The sequence below is a fragment of the Ursus maritimus genome, unplaced genomic scaffold (genome assembly GCF_017311325.1).
Source record: "Ursus maritimus isolate PB19 unplaced genomic scaffold, ASM1731132v1 scaffold_21, whole genome shotgun sequence".
Classification (NCBI taxonomy): domain Eukaryota; kingdom Metazoa; phylum Chordata; class Mammalia; order Carnivora; family Ursidae; genus Ursus; species Ursus maritimus.
This window is the reverse complement of record NW_024424564.1, coordinates 23,862,404-23,886,681: the sequence shown is the minus strand read 5'-3', so window position 1 is coordinate 23,886,681 and position 24,278 is coordinate 23,862,404. Positions and strand designations below refer to the sequence as shown.

The 24,278-nt window shown below is 31.0% G+C and overlaps 1 protein-coding gene across 1 annotated transcript in view; it reads right to left on the bottom strand.

Annotated features, from left to right (window-relative positions):
* The window catches only part of LRRIQ1 (leucine rich repeats and IQ motif containing 1), a 171,682-nt gene that overhangs the window by 120,478 nt on the left and 26,926 nt on the right, over window positions 1–24,278 (bottom strand). The window contains exons 9-12 of the mRNA XM_008687657.2: window positions 24,120–24,270; window positions 7,033–7,226; window positions 6,379–6,506; window positions 795–868 (exon numbers count right to left, since the gene is read on the bottom strand). Of these exons, the coding sequence (XP_008685879.1) occupies window positions 795–868; window positions 6,379–6,506; window positions 7,033–7,226; window positions 24,120–24,270 (547 nt within the window). The remainder of the gene's footprint in view (window positions 1–794; window positions 869–6,378; window positions 6,507–7,032; window positions 7,227–24,119; window positions 24,271–24,278) is intronic.

The window sequence follows — 24,278 nt, the reverse complement described above, 5'->3', positions numbered from 1 at the left end:
ATGTAAAAGATACATGAATTTCAAATAAAAATGTAATTGTGATATTTGCCCAGGTCTACCAGAAAGATACAAAATGATTTTTTTTTTAAGATTTTATTTATTTATTTGACAGAGAGAGAGAGAGAGAGGGAGAGAGAGAGCACAAGCAGGGGGAGCAGCAGAGGGAGAGGGAGAAGCAGGCAGGACCCTGGGATCATGACCTGAGCCAAAGGCAGATGCTTAACTGACTGAGCCACCCAGGCGCCCCAATAATATGATTTTAAAAGTGGAAGGAAATTTAATCGGATGATTTCATCATGCCTTTGAAGGAATTCAGAAGTTGCCACCCTAATATACCATTCTAGCATATTGACTATTTTGAGTTCAAGGCATTTAAAAAACAGATGTAAGAAGGACATTGTGACCTTCCTTTATTTTCTTACAAGCAAGAGATGAAATGCCTATAGGAAAGATATCCTCCCTGTATTAGAAGGAAAGAGACATTCTCATCAAAAGAATAGGAAGTAGAGGGCAAGAGAAATATATACAAACAAACTTGCAAAAAAAACCAAAACAATGACAAGTCGTATTCTTTGCTTCTAAATCTGTCTTGTATCAGCTTAATTGTTACACTGAGGCTAAGATCTTAAGAGAATACAGGAGAAACTTTTCCTCCTCTACGCCTTATTGTATAGATATGTTATTTGTAAATACCATTAGCACATCTATCCAAAACAACCCCTTACTACATTTGGAAAAGAAACTCAAAAGCTCATTACATATTTTTTAAAAATTATATATTGTTCTAAACTTACCAGAAAGACAATTGTTGCTGACATCTAGTTTTTCCAAAGAAACAAAATGAAAAAACGGTATGATTTTTGTCAAGCTGAAAACAAAGAAATAAAATTCGTAAAAATGTTAAATAAGGATGTCCTTATTAATGTAACTATATAATAACATATTTATATAACACAATTATGTAATGATATGCAATTGTATATAATTATATACATATATATTTGTACAGTAAAATGCACTTATAACATTAACAGTACTAATTAAAATACAGTAATTATAAAATTCCAAGTATTTATTCTAGAATGGAAGATTTATATTCATTTCTAAAGGGACATTACCATGGACTGTCAATTTCTATGACAAATATCATGGAGTTTAATGTGTACTGGCTATTTAAAGAAAAAGATCTTTTTATTGTTATTGTTTTTGTAAAAGGTCTAATTTATAGAGAATTTATATTATCTATATAATTTTTCCTGGTTCAAACACATAACTTAAACCATTAAGAGGTAAAAATAGAAAAAAAAATTTTTCACTTTTTGACAGCATAACAGCTTAGAGTTACTAGTTTTGTTTTTAATTAAAAAAATTTTTTTTGCTTACCAGATTGAAAGTATTATAAGTACTGCAACTATCCAAAGTTACACTAAGGTTATTTCTAAGTTAGAAATATGCTTCCAAGGAATATTAAATAGAAAATATTTTATATAGATAGAATAAACTTAAGTTTGGCAGAAATATGCTAATATTTTAAAATAATATTAGTTCATGTATATTTAAATTCTAGTAATAATGAATTCTCCTCCTACTTTTAAAAGTTTCTATCATTTTCTGAGATATAATTGTCATTAAGAACCCAAATTCAAGCAAGGGATATAAGTGATATTGAAAATATTCACATCATTGGAAACAAAAGCCATGAAGGGAAAATTAATTTAATTTTATTTGCATTTCCAACTAAGACAAGTCTACACTTATTCTGTAATATAATATCACATTACCATAGCTATTTGGAAATAAAAATTAAGCCAGCCCTTCTAAATCTTTAAACAACAGAAAAATTCCTTTGCTTCAAATATAATCTCATTACAAATACAAGTCTCCTGAACCAACCCTCCCCATAAATATTGGAACTCCATACAGTTCAAAATATGCCTCAACTACAGAATATTCCTGGTACCAAAGGGGAAAAAAAGTATGCATTAATTTCCACTTCTTTTGCTTTCTTGTTTTTTATACTGTCCTTCCAGTTGTCCTGGAAGACATTTTTACATCTTTATTTCTACCATCTCCCTGTCATGAAAAAAAAAAATCTATTATTCTAAGGTCAAAAGCTTATAGAATAATACTGTGACTTGGAAGCCTCATGGGGTCTGGCACAAAACTAACCCTTGTACTAACCTTGACTCCTTTCTTGTACTATCCTGTTCTGAATTAGCAGAGAGACAGAAAATACTACCGATGAAAAACAGACCAATAATGAGGCTGGAAAAAGTTCTCTCTGACTGTAGCTAAACCTAAATATAATATTACTATTTATAATCAAACCTACACAACACCACTTCTTAAATACAATTTCTGGGAGGAAAAAAATCCAAGGTAATAAAAGAAAAATGATAAAATATTGGCCATTACATTTATATATACACTTCATTATTTGTAATATATACTACTAAAGAGTAAAATTTACTGAAATGTCACATATGCACTGAGAAGGAAAGAAGGAATTAAGTCCTAGTTTTATGATTTTCCTACTCAGGCATGTTTTAGATCAATATAATTCTAATACATTTATCAACAAGAAAATTCCTACTTGTTTTGTAGCTTCAATTAATTTCTAATATTAAATCTTTGTCCTTCTACTAAAAGGGTTTTGAAAGAGAAACAGATAATGAGTTTTCCCCTTTTTTTCAGACGATTTCATGTTTTTAACCAGTAACTTTGATATGGCAAAGTATAGTAACATATAGGTTATATGAAGACAACCAGTAAAATAACCAATGAAGTCACAGAATTAAAAATAAAATTCTCTTTTCAAAAATCAATGCAAGTAAAGAAATATTTGGCTTGACAAAATATTTTATATTAAAATTTTGTCTTTTCAGATAATCATGCTTTTAGAATATTCTTTTTCTTTTTTTTAAAATTTTGATCAGAAAACTGGCTATTCATTTACCTTTATGACTATTCATTAGGATGGTAGAAACCTAATAGTAGAATTCTTTTTTTAAACCTTTTTAAACTTTTCCTTTTACTGACAATCTGTGTATATTTTTTCCAAGAAAATTCAAACCAGAAAGACAAAGGACATTAGTGAAAACCTAATACCATTTGACCTTGTCACATTAGCCCTGGGCATAAAAAAGATATAAATTTCAAAGACGACAAAAAGCAAAAGATTTGTACAATAAGCAGCCAATGGGTAATAGTTTCCATTTTCTGCTCCTACTTAGAATCTCACTGGAAGTAGAAAGACATAAAGCTGAGAGTCTTCCAGTTAGGACTCCGCCGAGTCAAACTTAAAACAGTCATATGTCCTAATGAAAATCTAAAACAGAAGTCAAGATGAAACATGTATTTCAAACAATATGTACTAAGTATCATTCTTTATTGTATTTCATTTGTTGGGGGGGAAGCATATGGACACATAATTTCTTCCTTGTGGTGAAAATATTTATCAGAAATTAAAAGAAAAATATATACAATTTAAAAGACATACCAATCACAAATCCAAATATCACATTTATAAAACTCATCTGACGTTTGCAAAATGTATTGACACATATTTTCCTTTTGGATCAACATCGGAATCCCATTAAATAGGTAAGGTAGGTATTACTACCCCTTTTACATGTAAAAAAAACCCAGGCTCTGGTACAAAAAGAGAGTTGTTCAAGGTCAACTGACAGGTAATTTGTAGATTCAGAATTCAAACTCAGATTTGCTGATCCTGAGTTTTTTTATCAAGCCTGATATAGTTTTTATATCAAACCTGATATAGTTCTGAAAAAGTCAATGCACATGTAAAAGCTTAATGTAAGATGGGTAATTCCTACATTTAATGGTATTAGCTTATTGTGAAAAACCTTAAGGTTGAAGATCATATTTACACAATGATTTCAAGAAATGATTTTACTACTCTCTATGTCCATTTCTATCAATCTCATTTCCCTGATGTCCTTGGGCCTTTTCCCTTTGTCCTTTCAGAAACGAGAGAAAGTTAAATGTGCAAAGAACTGTGAGAGATCATAAAAAATATATTCAAATATGTGACAGTATTATTAAAAAATTCAAAACTGCATATATTATACAATAAATTGACTACATTTTTATATAGTTACATTCAAAAAATTAAGTTCTTTCGTTCTTCAGTTTTTTTGTTTTTGGTTTTGGTTTTTTTAAGATTTTATTTATCTATTTGACAGACAGAGAGACAGCCAGCAAGAGAGGGAACACAGGCAGGGGGAGTGGGAGAGGAAGAAGTAGGCTCCCAGCGGAGGAGCCTGATGTGGGGCTCAATCCCAGGACTTTGGGATCACGCCCTGAGCCAAAGGCAAATGCTTAATGACTGAGCCACCCAGGCGCCCCACGTTCTTGAGTTTTTTTAATAATTTTTTTAACAATTTATTTATTTGTTTGAGAGAGAGCACGCGAGAGAGCAGGGGGGAATGGACAGAGGGAGCGAGAGTCTCAAGCAGACTCATGTGAGCATGGAGCTCCATGTGGGCCTTGATGTCAAGACCCTGAGATCACAACCTGCGCTGAAACCAAGAGTCGGATGCCTAACCAAATGCACCATCCAAGCACCCCTTAAGAGTTTTTTTATGCTAAAGGACATATATTACTCAGTTCTATGTCCCCCAAAATAGCAAACACCACATCAATATCCAAAATTATAAGGTCAAGCAAACAAACTTATAAATAAGGATTATTTGGATTAAGTACCCCAATTATTATTATTATTTTTTAAAGATTTTATTTATTTATTTGAGAGAGAGAGAGAGAGACAGCCAGTGAGAGAGGGAACACAAGCAGGGGGAGTGGGAGAGAAAGAAGCAGGCTCCCAGCAGAGGAGCCTGATGAGGGGCTCGATCCCACAATGCCGGAATCACGCCCTGAGCAGAAGGCAGACGCTTAACGACTGAGCCACCCAGGCACCCCTAAGTGCCCCAATTATTATTATTAATTCTAACAAATGTCTAGTGATCTAGTTTATATAATTCCTAGTCATATCAGATTGATATGGGAAATAGTCATATCAGACTGATAGGGCAAAAGTCTATTAGCTAGTATTAATTTTAACTGTTAAAAGTAGATTTGATAGTTTAAATTGTCCAAAGAAATTAAAGGCATTATTTCTCAAAAAAATGGTATTGATTTGAATATTTTCTAATCTCTTTTAATATTATTTTGCTCATTAATGTGGCTTGAGATCCACTTCTATAAAATGTATGAGGTATGTCAATTACTGAGTGATTTACTGCATATGTCCAAAGCATAGCTGAGCATGTCTATTGAAATTGCCTTTCTTACCTGGAAAATATTGTGAAAAGATCCAATGAGTTTAAGGATGGCCCAAATTATTTAAATGGTGTTATCTGACAGAGCTGGCTCTACAATAAATGCCCTTTTAAAACCAAATTTCATCTATTAGATCTGATTGAAATAACTGGAGGGAATTTTTGAACACAGATTGTTTTTGCTTTGTCAAATAGTGGAATAGTTTAATAGGTGGAAGTTAAATCATTTGGGACATACATGCTCAAAGGATGAGCACTATCATGGAGAGAATGTGAGAAAATTTTATGGTTTTTTTAGGAAAAAATATGTATGCATTAAAATTGGGTTGTACTTGTTCACTTGTTCTGCAAGAGTTGTAGAACTCAAAAAGCAATTTCTTGTTAAAGGTGGTTTCTTTTCTCTATCCCATGTGCCTTTGATGAACAAATTAATCATGTTAGAGTGAGTAGGTCCCAATGAATTATTAAGCAGAGGGAGACATACACATACTCTGCTCCTGTTTTGGTTTTAGACAGTTATTCTCTGCAAAGATCCAGATGTTCGGTGGTTTCAAATGGATCTTCTGTGTCAGGTACCCATCTCGATTTAATGTTAAGGTATTTTTTTAAGTGTTACTTTATATCCTTAGGGAAATCGAATTTAAATCAATCTTAACAGTTACAAAAAGACATGCAAGTTGAGAACAGATTAAAAATCATTCTTCCAGGACTTAATAAGTACCACTTGAGAGAATGAGACATCCTTCTGAATTAAATTAACTACCTCCTGCATTTTCCAAGGACTATATTCTTTACAAATATAAACAAACCTGCTTTGGGAGATTTCTACAAGTATGTCTTTGAGAAGAAACAAAATAAGTAGGATAAGTACAATTAAAATTCTACTAAAATTCAAGGGTATGCCAGTACTTTTTCAAATCCTATAAAGTTATATTTCTAATTTATGTACTAATTTATTGTTATACACTTTCACTGAGCTCCTGGTGAAAACTAACGACCTTTCTACTTGTTATGAAGATCAAGCATTTACTTTAAGCAACCATTCAATGAATTTAGTGCTTATGCAGTTTGTTTTTACCTGTTTTGAGAGATAGTCAGGTTTTGTAGTAAAGGCAACCAATATGAAGAAAGTGCTTCCACAGTTGAAATGTTGTTATCATCCAAGTGCAATTCTCTTAGTAGAACATGATTTTCCAAGGACGGAAGCTATATTTAAATTTGGGTCATTAGCTTATATCAAGTAAAATATTTTTGTCATTCAACAAAATTTAAAAACATAAAATCTACTAAAATTAACAAAAAAGTATATTCTGTTAAACTACATATCATAAGTCAAAGTATAATGTTATGCGATTTTTAGTATGAATAAAATTTCTAAGAATTAACTTTAAAATTAGAATTTTTTTTAATAAAAGTTACTTCATGGTACATTTTAATTCGAATTTCTGTAATGAAATTGGCTTCACTTATACACTGAAATATAACTGAAAAGTTATGATTTATTTTAGTGTTCTGAAAAACTTATGTTAAATTAGACTTCTTTACAAAATATTCTGTTGAACATTTTTTTAATAGAAGTATGTAAGTTTTAAGTAAGCTGGAAATCACACACAGATGTAAGCAAAAAACAAAGAAAAATTAATCAAAGTTGCTTTTAAAATATGCAGTTGATTTTTCTATCAAAAGAAAAATCTTATATTAATCACAGAAGCCAATAATTCAAAGAAATTACCTCACTTAGATAATTTCCCTCTAACTTCAGTACTTGGAGCAATCCACAGTTTTCAATACCTTCAACTTTAGTAAGATGATTATGTGAGCAATCCAGGTATATAATGGTAGGAGTATCACAAAGACCTTTTGTACTAATTAACTGATTGTGGTCCATAATTAGTTGCTGAAGATTTCTCAAAGATTCTAAACCACCTGGAAGAAAAATTTTCCAAGATCACTTGTATCATACATTCTTTCAGAATCTAAGGTGAGATTTCTAAATAATTGCACCTTTATATTTCCCAATATTTCTAGTTACAAGTGAAGATTTAGCCCATATTCCTGTGAAAAATTTGTAAGTGTAAAATGTATTATTTTTTAAACTTGTACCCACAGGATATATTTTTGAATGACATTGTTATATATCAATTGAATATTGAATAAAGTACTAAAAAGTACACATTGGGCACTGAATGTTTTATTTTCAAATAACAACAGAATAAGGGAGAAATAGAAGGACTTGTTTTCTTAAAAAAATAGTTCTCAACTCAGTTTCAGGGTCTTTGAAGTTTGATTGCTTCCTTAAGATTGAATATATAACATTGGAATGCTATTTTCCTACCATTGAGATGGCCATCTTAGATTCCCAAGTATAGTAGGTGCAACCATATTAACAACAATGAAATATTAGCATGTTCTTCAGGTATTTCAAGATTGTCACAAGTATCCTCCTAGTTGCCCAGATATGGTTAAAACCAATATGGTATTAAATAAAAAATACCAGAGGAATCTTAGACTACAGCTCAGCACTTATAAGGAGAAAACTGAGAAGGTTGTTCAAGGGAGCCATCAGGAATTAGCATTGGAAAGAAATGCTGAGGAAGTCTGTAAACATTTCATGGAAGATATTAAAAATCTAGAAAATGTTATTTAGATTGAATACTGGACTAGATATGATCTCTCTAGGTACCACTCTATTATATGAAATAGGCAGTTCTAGAAACTGGAAATATGGTTTAAGGTCTAAAGTAGGTACTGGTGAGCAGAATGTCTTCAGTGAATATTGTACATATGGGAGTCATTGTGGCTAAACCTTGCAGAATCAAGCTTCATTGTGATTTTCTCGTCAAGCCCCAAAATATTTTATTCAATTAAATGCTGGAATAGACATGAGCTTTTCAACCAAAAGAAGTTATTTTATAATAAACTGAAAGATAATCTTGGAAGAAACATAATTATGTATAAAAGTAATATCTGGAATTTATGTAATAAATTTATCCTGAAGAAACTTAAAGCATTAACTCAAGGTTTGCTCTTTTGATTATACACTGTAATTTACAGAAGGAAAGGGTAGACAGTCTGCTTATATCAAAATGGAAAAATAAAAGGAAGAATCAAGTAATATTACCAAGATTTTCAAGAAAACTTAATGCTGTATCACATCTTAAAAGTTTAGATAATGTAATAAAATTGATGTACAAATATTTCAGACACATTTGATGAAAAATTATATTTCAAAATTGCAGTTTCTAATACTTTGAGTCAAAATGACTTAATGTTATGGATGATTATTTTGTATAAAAAGGAATACATTTTTATGCTAAAGAATTAATTTTCTTATAATGATAAATTAAAGGAATACATTTTTATGCTAAAGAATTAATTTTCTTATAATGATAAATTATACATTATCTAAGAAAAGCAGGAAAATGCATAGAAAGACCCATAGAAGAGAGAGACTTAAATTTAAATTTAGGCAGTATTTTTACATTTTTTAAGTTCTTATCTAGGATTAATGTACTGGTATTTTTCTGTAATGTAAAATAGCATGTATAACTTAGAAAAAATTGTCATCTGATACTATTCAAGGAGTGAATTGTTCTGTCCTATAAGATAGTTGACTAAGTTTAAACAACAGAGTCAATTATCTTATAAATATTATATACTATATATTATGAATTCCAAGGTATTAGAAATAGTATATTACATATAATAATAAATATATATTAGCTAAAATGTAATTTAAAGTCTGTTGAAATAGAAAATACTTTGGAATTTAGTATGCTTTATGATCATATCTAATGAACATCAATTAACCCACTGAAGCAGTTTAAAGGCATTCAAGGAGGAAGGAAATACTAATAAAAATCTGTAGTTTCATAAAATAAAATGTCCTTTATCAAATATTTAAACATCTTAAGCAATCTACTTCCACAAGCTTAATATTTTTAAAAGCTGTGCACATTACTCTTAAGTTTTTCAGAGCTATTCAGAAATAGAATATTCTATTAACTCATTTAAAGTTGGGAATGCATTTGTGAAACTTCTCAAAGGTCACCCAAGAAGAGAACCAAGAATGAAACATCAGGTCACACACTGAGGAAAGCTAAAGGATTTGGCATAAGAAGCTGAAAGGAAATAGGAGATAAAGCAGCAGAACAATTGGGAGAGAACAAAAGGAAAAGGCAAACAGAATTCCGTGATGACAGCTCGTTAGTAAAAATAAAAATAAAGTAATATACACTTTACAATTATCATGGGTATTTTTATTTACACTAAATTACATATGGCCAACAGTGTGGCAAGGAGTATGAAGAGGCCACTGTCTTGGCAGTCATGAAGTAGCTGAAGACGTTTATTAGAGGCAATAATAATCAGGATGGAAGCCACGATGCAGAAGTAGGGACAAGGAGTGTAGACTATGTTTTAAATATATGATTATGGAGAGAACGTCTTCAAAAGTCCTTAAAATGGCCCACAAAACCCTATCTTTGAACTGATCCTCTACTACTGTCCCCTTCTCTTCGTTCATTCTAGCATGTTAACCTCATTGCTGTTCCTCAAACATGCCACACATACTTCCACAGTAGGGCTGTCTGCTTATGTAAAAACTAGTATCAGTATGTGACATGTTAGGCCAGGAAGAATTAAATAAAGCCTATCAGCTAATTTCAAATATTAAGACACCATGATTTTCAGCCAATATACAGAGAAGGTATAATTAGTCTACTCAACAATGTTTGAGATTTCAATTTGGTGGAATTACCATGATTTCAAGCCTCAGATATTGAGGAATACTTGACAGAGCATTTCTACTTAGAGGAATCCATTACATGGTAATACACACACAACTATAAAGTAAAATGTAGAGAGACTCCTTTCTGTATTGTTTAAAACAAAGAAATGTATATAAGTTAAATGTCTATCAGTAAGGGAATAGTTAAATAAAGTATGGAGTATCTATAAAATGAATACACATAATCTTCAATATGAAGTCGTGTGCCATAGAGGGATGTCCATCATCTATTACTGTGTGTAAAACCTAATTTGCATACATAGGCTTTTAGCTATTGAATAAGTCTGAATCTAAATCTACACATCTATAATTGTATTGCATAGAATAAGATCTTGATTGATCCATAAACAACTGTGAACAGTGGTTACTCTTACAAAATAAGAAAGACAAGGGGTAAACAATGTTTTATTGCTTACATGATGTAATTCTGTTTTTTAAAAAATTTGAATGAGAATGCACTTCTTGCATAATATGTATTTAAAAACAATCTATTTGGGAAAAAAAATCACAGCAAGTATTGAATAGAAGTGTTATTTAATCTTGACTACCACCACTATCAATGATTGCTGACCTGAAGAAAAACTTGGGAAACCCTGATACTGTTATTCATCAAAAGGATTTGTTATATAGCCAAAGTAGGGGAACTCTGTACAGAGATAAGAGGGCATACCTCTTAGATTTTAAGATGAAAGTTTTAAAGGAAATTCAGTGAAATAATAAATGGAGACTGGGTAAGATCTCTAAAACATCTGCCTATATATAACAGTGAGGGAGGATGTGCATTAAAACATATATATATATATATATATATACACACACACACACACACATATGTGTGTGTATATATGTGTATATATAAATGTATATACACATGTGTACATATATATATATATATTTAGGATAGATGTATATATATATATATATCCTAAAAATTAGCTTAATGACAAAAAAAAAGGAAATCATTTAAAGGTGTGGAACTGAGTCTGCCAACAAACAAGTGAATGAGCTTGGAAGTAGATCTTTTAGCCTCATTGAGCCTTGAGATGAGAGTAGTCCTGGTTGACAGCCTGACTGCTGTCATGATTTGTCATGTCTTGAGAGATCCTGAGCCATAACCACCCAGTTAAGCCACTCCCAGATTCCTGATCCACAGAAAATATGAAAAAGGAAGTGTTTGTGGTTTTAAATTGCTGTTTTAGAGTACTTTGCTTCACAACAACATATAACTAATACAGTAAGGATTCTATTTGGAAGAAAATATGAGAAAGAAGAAAATATATTGAAAATGCTTTGGGCTATAGAAGGATATTTAAAGAAATTTAATGCAACAAGAATTCAAAGATATTAAAACAACAGATGCAGGTAAACAAATGGACCAAAGTAACACCATGACAGAACTAATAAATAATTTTAAAACAACATTGTACAGAACAGAGAGCTAAAGTTTGAATTGCCCACAAAAAAGAGATCATCACACTGAGAATAAAATATGAAGAAAGCCAAAACTAAAAAGACATAGATTAAATTAATTAAATAATAATAGACATGAAGGACAAACAACCAAAATATGGTTCATCTATGATTGAAAAATTGAAAAATAGAACCAAGAAAAAAAGTTTTCAAATATATAAAAACCAAGATAAAAAAAGTTTTCCAAAATATATAAAAACCAAAATTTCCAAGAAACAAGGAATAACTTAATGTGTAGTTTGAAAGGGACATTACATTCCAAAACAAATTTATGTGGATTTATTGACTATAAGATGTTTCTTGGTTAAATTACCGATTAAGGACAAGGAGTGTTATTCAGATATCTTCACAGATATCAGTCATGAGGATAGAAAATCAAGTTAACCTCTAACTTGCAATAGCAAAACACAGTATCATGTATGCAGTGAAGCAGTGCCACAAAGTACCAAGTGAAAATGTTACCTAAAAATAGAATGCACACCTTTCTTCTCATTCAAGAATGAAGGCAACTGACAGATATTCTCAAACATGAAAGAATTCAGGGATTATAGGATCCATCTTTCTTTGAAAAATAAGATTTAAAAAGAGGCAATGAACTAGGAAATCCAGACAAGCAGGAGATGAAAGGAACAGTTGTAAAAAGAACTGGTACTAACCCATTGTCATACAGATCTAATGCCACTAAAGGATATATACATAGAGTCCTAAAACCTGAAGTGAATAATAAAAATTGTAAGGGGAAAAGAAGATTGGAAAAAGTATAAATATTCTAATTTATTTTATATTCTTAAAGAGGAGTTAATATTGTCTAAAATACATGAATCAAAAGCACATTTTTACTAATGTACTAAACAACAAAGAAAATACTATAACTGGCAAAATTGGAAGGTGGAGATGGAAGTGTAAATGAGATAATTTTATCATCTTTAGCATGAGGAAGCCAGTCTAAAATTTTGAAGTCAAAAACAGTTTCATATACACTCTTGCTCTATTGTTAAACGATGCTTTTGAGTTTTTAAATATGTCTCATCTTAGTAAACTGTTTGTAGAAAAATTGACTGAAAAGGAATGTTCCCAACCAGTAATTCACATAGGCATGATTTTTGTTGTTGTTGTTCATCATAAGATTATTTTATATACGTTAATATATTTCAAAAATTGCTTACTTTATAAATCATGGTACTTTTTAAAAATTCAAACTGGTGTTCGACTTCAGTAGTAGTTAAAGTCATCATCTCAAAAGCAGCACTAAAACGTTAGCTGTTTCTTTAATATTAAAAATTACATGCCTAGAGCTTATCTCTTTATATATATACTGCAATAGTGACAGGTATTATTTAACTTTTTCTACTGTTTAGTTAAACTTTACTTAATTAATTACCCAAACTTTTTTAAATTAAACTTTACCCTAAGTATACTTATTTATATAGGAAAAGGAAGCATGATTGGGTGAAGAGTTACCACATTCATTTCAAGTGATTTCTTATTTTGATTACTTTGTTCTTTCATATAAATGCCTTCTATATATAAAAGGACATTTTGTTTACCATTTTATATTTGTTATTCCTCAGAGATTTTTAGATTTCTATTTAGCTGTGAGCTACGTTATTACAGTTTTATTTTCTTAATACTGGTATATGACAAAATCTTATGTAATTTTTTGAAATAAGCATAGAGTATCCTACATATAAACACATATAAATCATTTATAGTCGCCACATTTCTACTAAAAATATCAAAATATATTTTTTCAAAACTGGCTTTACTTGTAATATAAAATTCATCAGAGACTCATTCTACTAGTTTCAGCCCTGTATTATGTCCACATGGAAATGGAAAAATAATATAGACAGAATCTCTGCTCAAATATCTCTTACTTGATCAATTCAACTACAATTTTTAAAAAATTACAACATGTAAAAATGTTAACAATTTATCATGAAGTGAATAGGGTAAATTACAAAACAATATTATTACAGTAGTGGTTTTTTTAAATGGCAGAAAACAATCTGAAAAGACAGAGCAATTATGCAAGAAATTAAGAAAATAATCCCATTTATAATTGCATTAAAAAATAAACTACCTAAGAATAAATTTAATCAAGAAGGTGAAAGATCTGTATATTGAAAACTGAAAAACACTAATGAAAAGAATTGATGAGGGGCGCCTGGGTGGCACAGCGGTTAAGCGTCTGCCTTCGGCTCAGGGCGTGATCCCGGCGTTATGGGATCCAGCCCCGCATCGGGCTCTTCCGCTATGAGCCTGCTTCTTCCTCTCCCACTCCCCCTGCTTGTGTTCCCTCTCTCGCTGGCTGTCTCTATCTCTGTTGAATAAATAAATAAAATCTTTAAAAAAAAAAAAAAAGAAAAGAATTGATGAAGAAAAATAAATGGAAAGACATTCTGTACTCATGGATTTAAAAATTAATATCATTAGAATCCCCATATCCAGAGCAATCCACAGATCCAATGCAATCCCTCAAAATTCCAAAGGCATTTTTCACAAAAATAGGATAAATAATTGTAATGTTTATATGGAACCACGAAAGACCCTGAATACTCAATGCGATTTCAAGAAAAAACAAAATTGGAGGTATCACACTCCCTGATTTCAACCTATACACCAAAGCTATAGTAATCAAAATAATATGGTGGTGGCATAAAAACAGACACATAGATCAGGGGAACAGAATAAAGACCCCAGAAATAAACCAGTTAGTTTATAGTCTATTAGTTTACAACAAAGGGGCCAAGAATATAAAATGTGGAAAAAACAGTCTCTTCAATAATTGGTGTTGGGAAACTACACAGTTACATGCAAAAAATGAAGCTTGACCACTGTCTTACAACATACACAAAAATTAACTCAAAATGGATTGAAGACTTGAACATAAGACCTGAAATCATCAAACTCATAGAAGAAAACATAGGTGATAAACTCCTTGACATAGGTCTTGGATGATTTTTTTTTTAATCTAACACCAGAAGAAAAAGCAACAAAAGCAAAATAAACAAGTGGAACATATCAAACTAAAAGCTTCTGCACAGCAAAGGGAACTATGAACAAAATGAAAAGGCAACCTGCTGAATGGGATAAAATATTTGCAAATCACATGTCTGATAAGGGTCTAATATCCAAAATTATTATAAAGAACTCCAACTCAATAGCAAAAATCAAATCTGATTAAAAAATGGGCAGAAGATCTGAACAGACATTTTTCCAAAGAAGACATACAGATGGCCAACAGGCATGTTCAACATCAGTAGTCATCAGGGAAATGCAAATCAAAATCACAATGGAATATCATTTCATATCTGTTAAAATAGCTATTATCAAAAAGACAAGAAATAAGTGTTGGAAGGGTTGTGGAGAGAAGGGAACCCTCTCACACTGTTGGTGGGAATGTAAATTGGCGCAGCCACTATGGAAAATACATGGAGGTTCTTCAAAACATTAAAAATAGAACTACCTTATGACCCACTATTTCCACTTCAGGATATTTATTCAAAGAAAAAAACCCCACTGACATGAAAAGATATATGCACCCTCATGTTCATTCATTACAGCATTATTTGCAATAGCAAAGATATGGACACAAACTAAGTGCCCATTAATGCGTAAATGGATTAAAAAATTGTGATATTTAGATGTACAATGGAATATTATTCAGTCATAAAAAAGAATGAAACCTTGCCATTTGTGACTATGGATAGATCTCAAGGGCATTATGGTAAGTGGAATAAGTCAGAAAAAGACAAAAGCCAAAGATCTCTCTCATATGCAGAATCTAAGAAACTAAGCAAACAAACCAAAACACAACTCATATATGCAGAGAGCAGATGGGTGGTTATCATAGAGAACGGGTGTGGAAGGGCAAATTGGGTAATGGGGGTCAACTGTATAATGACAGATGATAACTAGATGTACTGTGGTGATCATTCGTACTGTATATACACAAAACTCAAATTATGTTGTACCCTGAAAGAAATATAATGTTATATATCAATTTTGTCTCAAAAAAGGAGAAATACTTGCAAACACACACACACACACACACACACTAAAATGCATGGCAATAACAGCACATTAATTTGGGAGCAAGTAAATAAAGTTTAAATTTCCTAAGACCCTAGAACTGCTTTGAAAATGTACCAAATCTACTTAGATTTGGTAAAGAAGGCATGCTGTATCTATAGTAAACAAAAAGAATAGTCAAATAATATGTAACAAAAAAATGAAATAATTTAAAACCTCAACTAAACCAAAAAGAGGCAAGAAAAGAGAAACACCAGAACAGGCAAAACAAATAGAGTCAAATATTAACATAGTAGATTTAAACTCAAATATATTAATAATTGCACTTAATTGTTAATTAAACTTAATTAGTTATTAGAGACCAAAGGCTGGAAACAAAGCTAAAATTTGTCAGGCAGCCTAGATAAAACAATAACAAAAGCAACACATTTTCACATTACATAAAGGAGACATACCAAAAATAGAACATGTAGAAATATTGTAAGTAAAAGAATAGAAAAAGATATGTACACACCAAACTAGTGATTCTCAAAGTGTGGTCCAGCGACCAACCTCCTACAGACACTTTTAAAGGTTGTATTGAGTCAAAACTATTTCATAATAATTCTAAGATGTTATTTGCCTTTTTCACTCTCATTTGCTCAAGAGTTTATAGTGGAGTTTTCCAGAGGCTACATGAGGTGTGATATTGTAGCAAATTGAATGCAGAAGGAAATACGGAAATCCAGCTGTCTTGCGTTAAGCTAGACATTAAAGAGATTTGCAAATATGTGTAACAATAACCCTCTTCTCACCATATCTTTTTGGTAAAAACTACATTTATTATTTTTAAAACTATTACTAATGGAAAAGCTTTATTATCTTAAGCTCTGAATTAATAAACTTTTTCTCATTTTTTTTCTATACAGTAAATACTGATAGATATAACGTGCATAAATGAAAGCTGTTTGAGGCAGGTACTCAATAATTTTTATGAGCATAAAAGGATCCTGAGTCCAAAAGAAAGCCAGTTTGGGTAATATCGGACACAGAAGACTAAGGCAGAAGCTTTACTACAGATGAAAAGGGACATTTAAAAGTAATAAAATAGGTCAATTCAGAAGAAATATACAGCAATTATAAATTTATATAAAACAAATAGCATGGCCTCAAAAATATTTAAAGCAAAAAAAAATAGGCTCTAAGAATAAAGATCTACAACCCACAATCATCATGAAAGTCATGTATATAGCTTCTTCTCTACGACTATGCTAACAACATGGTCAGTAGTACATGTTGATTATAGGCAGTATGGCATAATAAAAAACAAACAGGCTCTGACACAGACAGTCCATGAATTGATTCAGGTCTATTCTAAATTTTGGTTGTATGAATATAAACAAGTTACCTAACTTCTCTGTGTCTTTGTTCCTTTATTTGTGGAGTGAGGGTGATCTTGCGTTATTGAGAGGATTAAAAACAATGTTTTAAAGTAGCTTGTACAACGCTTTCACATATTAATAGCTATTATTGTTTCCTAACAATTATCCTCAATGACAAGTAGCTTACAAACTCTAACTGTTCTGACCAAATAAGACTTCAAAGACAAATGTTTGAGCTAAACTTTGAAGAAATAGGATATTAATACACACTTTTAAAAAAGTCTATACACAATTGATTAAACAGTAATTTGATCCAGTCAATGCATTTGGCTAAAAAGGGGGACTCTAGATGGGAAGGAAGTTAGAATAAGTTGCCACCCTTCTTTTAATCTTACAAGTTCTTTGCTATCAAATGAAGGATAATAACTGAGCAAAAGAGACTTAGAGCAAGCCTTACATTAGAATACCATTACTTTCTCAACATCTCAAAGAAAATGATTCTCTCTCAGTCAACATTTCTATTTTGTCCACTCCCCATCCCAAACAAAACAAAACAGTCGCCACAAAAATATTCAAGAGCTTCTTGCAAATTATGTAAATATAACAAATATAAAGTATCACTTAAATATTCTTGAGTCCACTGCTACAATATATTCTTTATTAACTCTTTAAAAGTTTCCTAAGTCCCACAAAATAGAACTGAAGCCAAGTGTGTTTATCCCTCAAAGGGCCCTTGCCCATGGCAAAATTAGCATTTGGCTATACTTGCTACAAATATCTATTTCAAAGAATTCCTCCCACAGAAATGAGCCAATGGTCTAATAAAACATTCCGGCCACAGTGGGGGGAAAAACCTCTCCGGTAAGGAACAGCAAAACTAAAGATGTTAAATTAGGCTAGAGGTTTTCAGTAAATAAGCGTTTGGTAAAGGTCTACCTCCTTTAGCTGCTCAATGATTACTATGTTTGACAGTTACCTACAAATATGCTGAGTTGCAAGTAAGATTTTTAATTTCAATGCAAAAGTCCTTCAGGATCATATATGTTATATGGAAACAGGAATACTGAAACAGGAATCAGAAAACTTGGATTCTAGCCCCCCTCTGGTAGGAGTTTGATGAAAATTATGTAGGTCTGTTTTTTTCATCTGTAAACTTAAGAAGCCTAAATTGGCAGATCTGTAAAATCCTTTTCAGCTTTGTACTGGGCATTGTTGCATTTCAAAACTAAAGAGTAAGCTAGCACCATCTAGTGGAATACAAGAAATTTACTAAATACACAATAGTGAAAAGCATTTCTACAAGCAAAATATCCAGAGCTTTATTTTACTTCATTAATTTTTCTAATGTTCCAAAGACAACATTGGGTAGTACGAATTAAGCCAGGCACATTTCCCCTATGAGACAAGACAGTAATCAAGCTTATGTGAAAATGTTGCATTATGTCAATATCTTTCATACTTATAATATTAGTATCACTTTTCCAGCAAGCAGTATTATCTGAAAATAAAGCATAAGGGGAAAAAAGGATCCTAATACTTCTATCTATTTACAATATTTTCTAGGAACGTATCACCTGAAATTTATAAATTAACAAATTAATTGTTGGCATTAAAGAAACATGTTTTTCCAGATAAAAGTTTTCTTCACATAGCAGAGATAGAAGCTTCGTGAATGAGAAAACAAAAATAATTATTTGCTCTTACACATTAACTTCATACTTATTTTCCTTTGTACTCAATGTTCAACAAATGAAATATAGCAATTTATTCTCATTCTCTTTTCTCTATATAAATATCACTAGATAATCTTGGTGAAAGTCAGGATACTCATTTGTTTTGCTTATTGCTGCATTCTCAGCAATATTCTAGTACTGTGTTCTAGTGCCCAGAAAAGTGCTTACACATAGTAGGTGCTCAATAAATTTTCTCATTAACAAATTTATTAATCAATAAACCTTAAAATCACTACCTTTTCAGTATAAAGAGTTTTAATATATTCTAATAAAATAGTAATAATCTTAAGTGTTAAATGCGTATTTATTGGAGAGGCAGTAGAATGAGACAATTAAAAAATTAGATACTAGGGATAGACTGCTGAGTTTCAAATCCTGGCTCTATCACTTACTAACTGTATGATCTTTGATAATTTACTTAACCTCTCTGTGCCTCAACTATTACCTGGGGGGGGGGGAGGAACATTTAATAGTAACTAACTCATAGCGTTTATATGAAAAGCAAATGAGGTAAATATATAAAGCACATAAATATATGGTGGTTAAAAAAGTTATCTATTACTTATCATATTAAGTTGTATTCTTTCTGTAAATAAAATTTAGAAAACAATTTCGTCATATGGTATGAATTTTTTCAAATTAATTTACTTTCAGAATGTTTCTCTTAGAAAGTCAATAAACCCCAACATAAAAATGGAAGAAACAAAGAAAACTGGACTATAAATTATAAATCACCTATTTCTCATTTGCTTTGGCTATTCGTTAAAAAACTAAGTCAAAAATACTATTCAAAATATGAAAAACTTTTCACAGATATTCAACATCTATTCAAGGAATGATTTTCCATATTACTTCTGGAAATCAAAATGTTTTACCAATTTTACCTGAAACTTACTTATGGGATATTTCAGGCAAAAGAAAGCATGAAATATAATGATATCATATCCTTAAAATTTAAAATGCAAATCATCCAAATTGAGTTATAAAAGATAGTACAGGGGGAAAAAAAAACTTCCAGAGGAAGAAAAACATAAAACATTTTAGATTAATAAAAAGTATGATAAAATCTGTTGTCTGATTAAAATATATCCATATTTAAAATCATCAACTAAAGTGAGCTTAAAAAATTAAAATTAAGCAATTATTTTGACATTCACAATATGCAAGAATAAATCCAGATCAAATCAAAATATTCTATAATCAAAAACATGCTACACTAATAGAACCAATTATAGAAAATATTAAAATGTTACACAGTAGTCTTTAAATTAGCCACAGCATACAATATATTTAAACTTTAAATTAAACATACTTAATTTTTATTTAATTAAAAAATATATTATTAACTTTATATAACTTTCAATCTATAGAATTACATTTTAAGTTATTACTTTTAAAAAGTATACTTTACACAGTGCTTCTATTTCTGTAATTAAACAGTTTCATTAGAATGGAAAACATTTAGCATAAATAATTTCAAATGAATTTCCTTAAACAGATTGACACAATTCCTATTCTCATTCACTTAAAATACAATGAAATTCAAATAAAAATGCACATTAATGTTTTCTAATAAAAAGAGTAATTAAAGGTAATCTTACATATTAACTACTGCAATAACTACAGCTTAGTAAGAATTAGGAACAAATTAAACTTGAAACTACAAATGTAGAATACATGGCATTGCTTCCAATTTTATTTCACCTCCTTAAGAAATATTATAGCATGGAATAGTAACCTATTAACTTATAAACACAAATCTATCTTTGTGCCCCTTCATAAGAGTTCTTAGCATCAATACATCATTGAAAGACAAAATCTACGCTTTTCCCTTAGCTCAACCAGAATCTCTGCAAGCAGTTCCTGAAGATGAAAAACAGACTCCAAACGGTCTTCAGAAAATCTACTTTTTCATGTATACTCTTCTCACACTCAATAAATACAGTGTTTTCATTGTACCCCACAGACAGCAAAGATGTCTTTTACCTTGTTTGCTCTGTACTACATAAGATACCTCAAGTACATCAATTAATAGTATGGCAGTTTCCACATAAATCTTGCAGATATCCTATCCCAGGAAATTCACTGGTTACAAGAAATCCCATACAGCCCTGCTGGCAATGAAAATGAAGTGAATGGGAGTTAAAGCATTTCTTCTCACAAACAGCCTTTTTCTTTTTTTTAAGCTTGCTTCAGTGTGTGCCAATATAGCAACATACATTATCAATGAACTTGCCTTCATTCCAACAACAACAGAAGTATTTCTATCTGTCTTTTAAAATAAAATTTTATAATAAAAAATTGTATCAAAAGTATCCCTATTTCCATACAGGAGAAAATATGAGTAGTCCCAAAGCAAGCAGCACAGACACACAGGCAAATACACATATTAAAAAATAGTATACATTTTATTTTCAAAGTGTGCCTTGAAATGTCTGTAACAGCTTGCTTTGTGAAAACAACTATATTTTTCCCATATTAAAAAAAATCAGAGATGACAGTGACTGTTTTGATCTAACTTTCCCCAAACTCTCTCTAGAAATTCATAATGAACAACAAATAAATAAAAATACCCCAATCTATCTTTCCAGTGTAAATGGGAAATGAAGAAATTACAAGCTGAATTTTTTCTAAGTGGGATAGTAAGTATCCACAACAAACACAATCCAGGCTAAATCCTCACTGGTATAGAGGGAATCCTATGGAAACTGGACAGATAAGTAAGAAATGGAGATGCTCCCATGTATTATCAACAAGGCCTCCTTCCAGAAAGGGAGCATCATCCCAAGTGGAATGACAGTACTAACACCAAGGATATAAGTTGAATTACAAATGCAAATGGCCATGCTCTATATGAAACAAAAACATTTAAAACTGGATCAAAAAATAAAACCCAAATCTATGCTCTGTATAAGTACACACCTCAAACAAAGTGTTTCCAAAGTTTTGTGGGGTTTTTTTAATGGCCAAGTAGGCCCATACAAGCAAAAAGAAAATGTTGTCAGGCAAGGTAGAATTTAGTCTCAAAACATTAAAGAGACAAGGAAACAAATTTCAAAGCTAAAATTCACAATAAGGATAACACAGTTAAGAATATCTACAAAATAGCATGGAGGAACACTCAAAAAATGGACACCAAAGGATATACAAAAAGAAATAGGCTGACTAATAATAAACATTTATACTAGCTCAACTCAGTCTCTGGTAGGTCCAGTAGATATTGAAGATCTAAATCAAATGATCACCAAGGTAGAACATAGAGATACAAATATAAACTCTATATTCCAATTAAAAACACAATTACCTCTTTTCACATGCACATGAAACATTCCTAAAAATTGATCACATATTAGAAAATCACAATAAGTTCCAAAAAGCAGATATGGCACAAAGATAATTCTCTCGCTACAATGCAATAAAACTAAAAAGAATAACAGCAACAACACAAAATGGTCTTACCATATAGAAATTTTAAGTCTTAGCTAAAAGGCATAAAATTGTAGAACTGATGAAAATACAGAAGTTACAGACCAAGCAGTGCTCACAGAAAAATTTATAGACTTAAGTATTTAGGTTAACAGAAGTGAAAAAGAATAAAAAAAGAAGTAAATATTTAACTCAGAAATAGAAAGGAACAAAACAATAGAAGAAAAGTGGAAGAAACTGGTATTAATGTGTATATAATGTCCTTTGTACCGTCAATATATATTGCAGAAAATTAATCTAAAGATATAATTGGTAAAGTATAAAATGATATTAAGCATCAGATTAGTTATTATGGCAAATGTGGAAGACTGAAAACCATGCAAAGTCCATCAGCCAGGAACCAGTGGAATAAAACCTGGTCCTTCAACAAAAACAAAGATTATGAAACTATGGAAAAAGAATGCTCTGAATTCCATAACATGTTGTTAAATGAAAAAAAGCAAGATAAAGGACAGTACTTAAAATATTTTATATTTTAATCCTAGAATTAGGATTAGTATATATACATACACTTCTTAGATATACGTGTGCATATATGTATATTTATATGTACATACATGCATACATGTAAGTGATACACATATTATTAAATACATATATAGATGTTATATGTGCATATATACAAAAACATCTATATATAAAAGTATACCGGAGAACAGAGTGAAAAGGACTGGGATGAAAGATCAATCTCTTTGAGTATGCCTTTTTAAATGTAGTTTGACTTTGAAACATATATTTGTTTTACATATCAAAAATAAAATTAAATCAAATGGGAAAAGTGAACTTACTTCCACCACCCCATCTACTCCCATCCTACTCCCTGAAATTTCAGTCCAGACCATATTTCCTAATGATTTTAGGATTATGAGGTGGAAAGGACAGTACCTTTTAGGAGTCCAAAAATTTAAGCTATTAGTATTGCACCAGAGTAAAATTTTTATCTAGTTCCTGACTTGTTAACAATCCTTGCTTATTCATTAGCCATTATTTAAGCCCCTACACCAAGTCCCTTGAAAATCTCACAAGTTTAAATAAAATGTAACAGAGAATTTAAAGCCAGGTAGTAAAAAATATAACACGATTTTTATTTTAGAATTATCACACAGCTAACAGTATAGAAGTAAGTTGAAGTTGAGTTTCAGTAGGAAGAAGAGGGATGTTGGGTAGTAAAAAGTGAAAGCATGAACAGAACACTTTCACAAAACTTGACAGCAAAGGATAAGAGAGATGAGGCAATGGTAGAAGTAAACAACAAAAGGAAGTGTTTGACATAAGACAGGTAATAAATGATAAAGTATCAGAGGAAACTGACAATTATATTTATAGAAAATAGAAGGATTGGACTTAAATAAGAAAAGACATTTTCATTACTGAATTATATGGATTATAAAGTATGAGGGTGGAAACAGATACACGTAAATAGGGATATAGATATACAGATGGAGAGACGGGAAAGATTAGGGAGATTCAAACCGATGAATTCTTTCTTTCATGTGGTAGCTGCCTTATCTAAAAAAGGAAAGGCTAGTACCAGCAGTGTGGAAAGCAAGGAAAGGAGTGATGACAGGGATTTTTAGGAAACAGTTATGACAGCTGCTAAATACAGAAAGCATAGGATCCTTAAAAATATGATGGTACCAAACCAGCGTATTATATTCTCCAGCAGAGCTCAGATCAGCACTGGTTAGGAAAAAAGGAATAGGTAAGTGAATATACTAGTTTAAGGAGCCACTGATAACTAGCCATTTGCCAGTGGTGGGAGCATATTTCCTGTATATATATTAAAAATAATCTTACTCCCTTCATGCATTGGATAAAAGATTATGTATGGCATAAATAAAATAAGCAAATTAGTAATGATGGCCTATTCTTGAAAAGGAATAAATGGAACAAAATGTAACCATGAGAAATAAATGTCAATATATTCAAATTCCCATGTTCTTACCAATTCGAGTGATTTTATTATGTGAGAGTTCAAGATTTTGGATATTAGTGCAGCCATCCAAACCATGAAAAGAAGTCAGTTGATTTTTATTAAGAAGAACAACACAGAGATTTTCCAAATTTTCACAACTGATAGTCTCAATATGGTTTTCCTAAAACA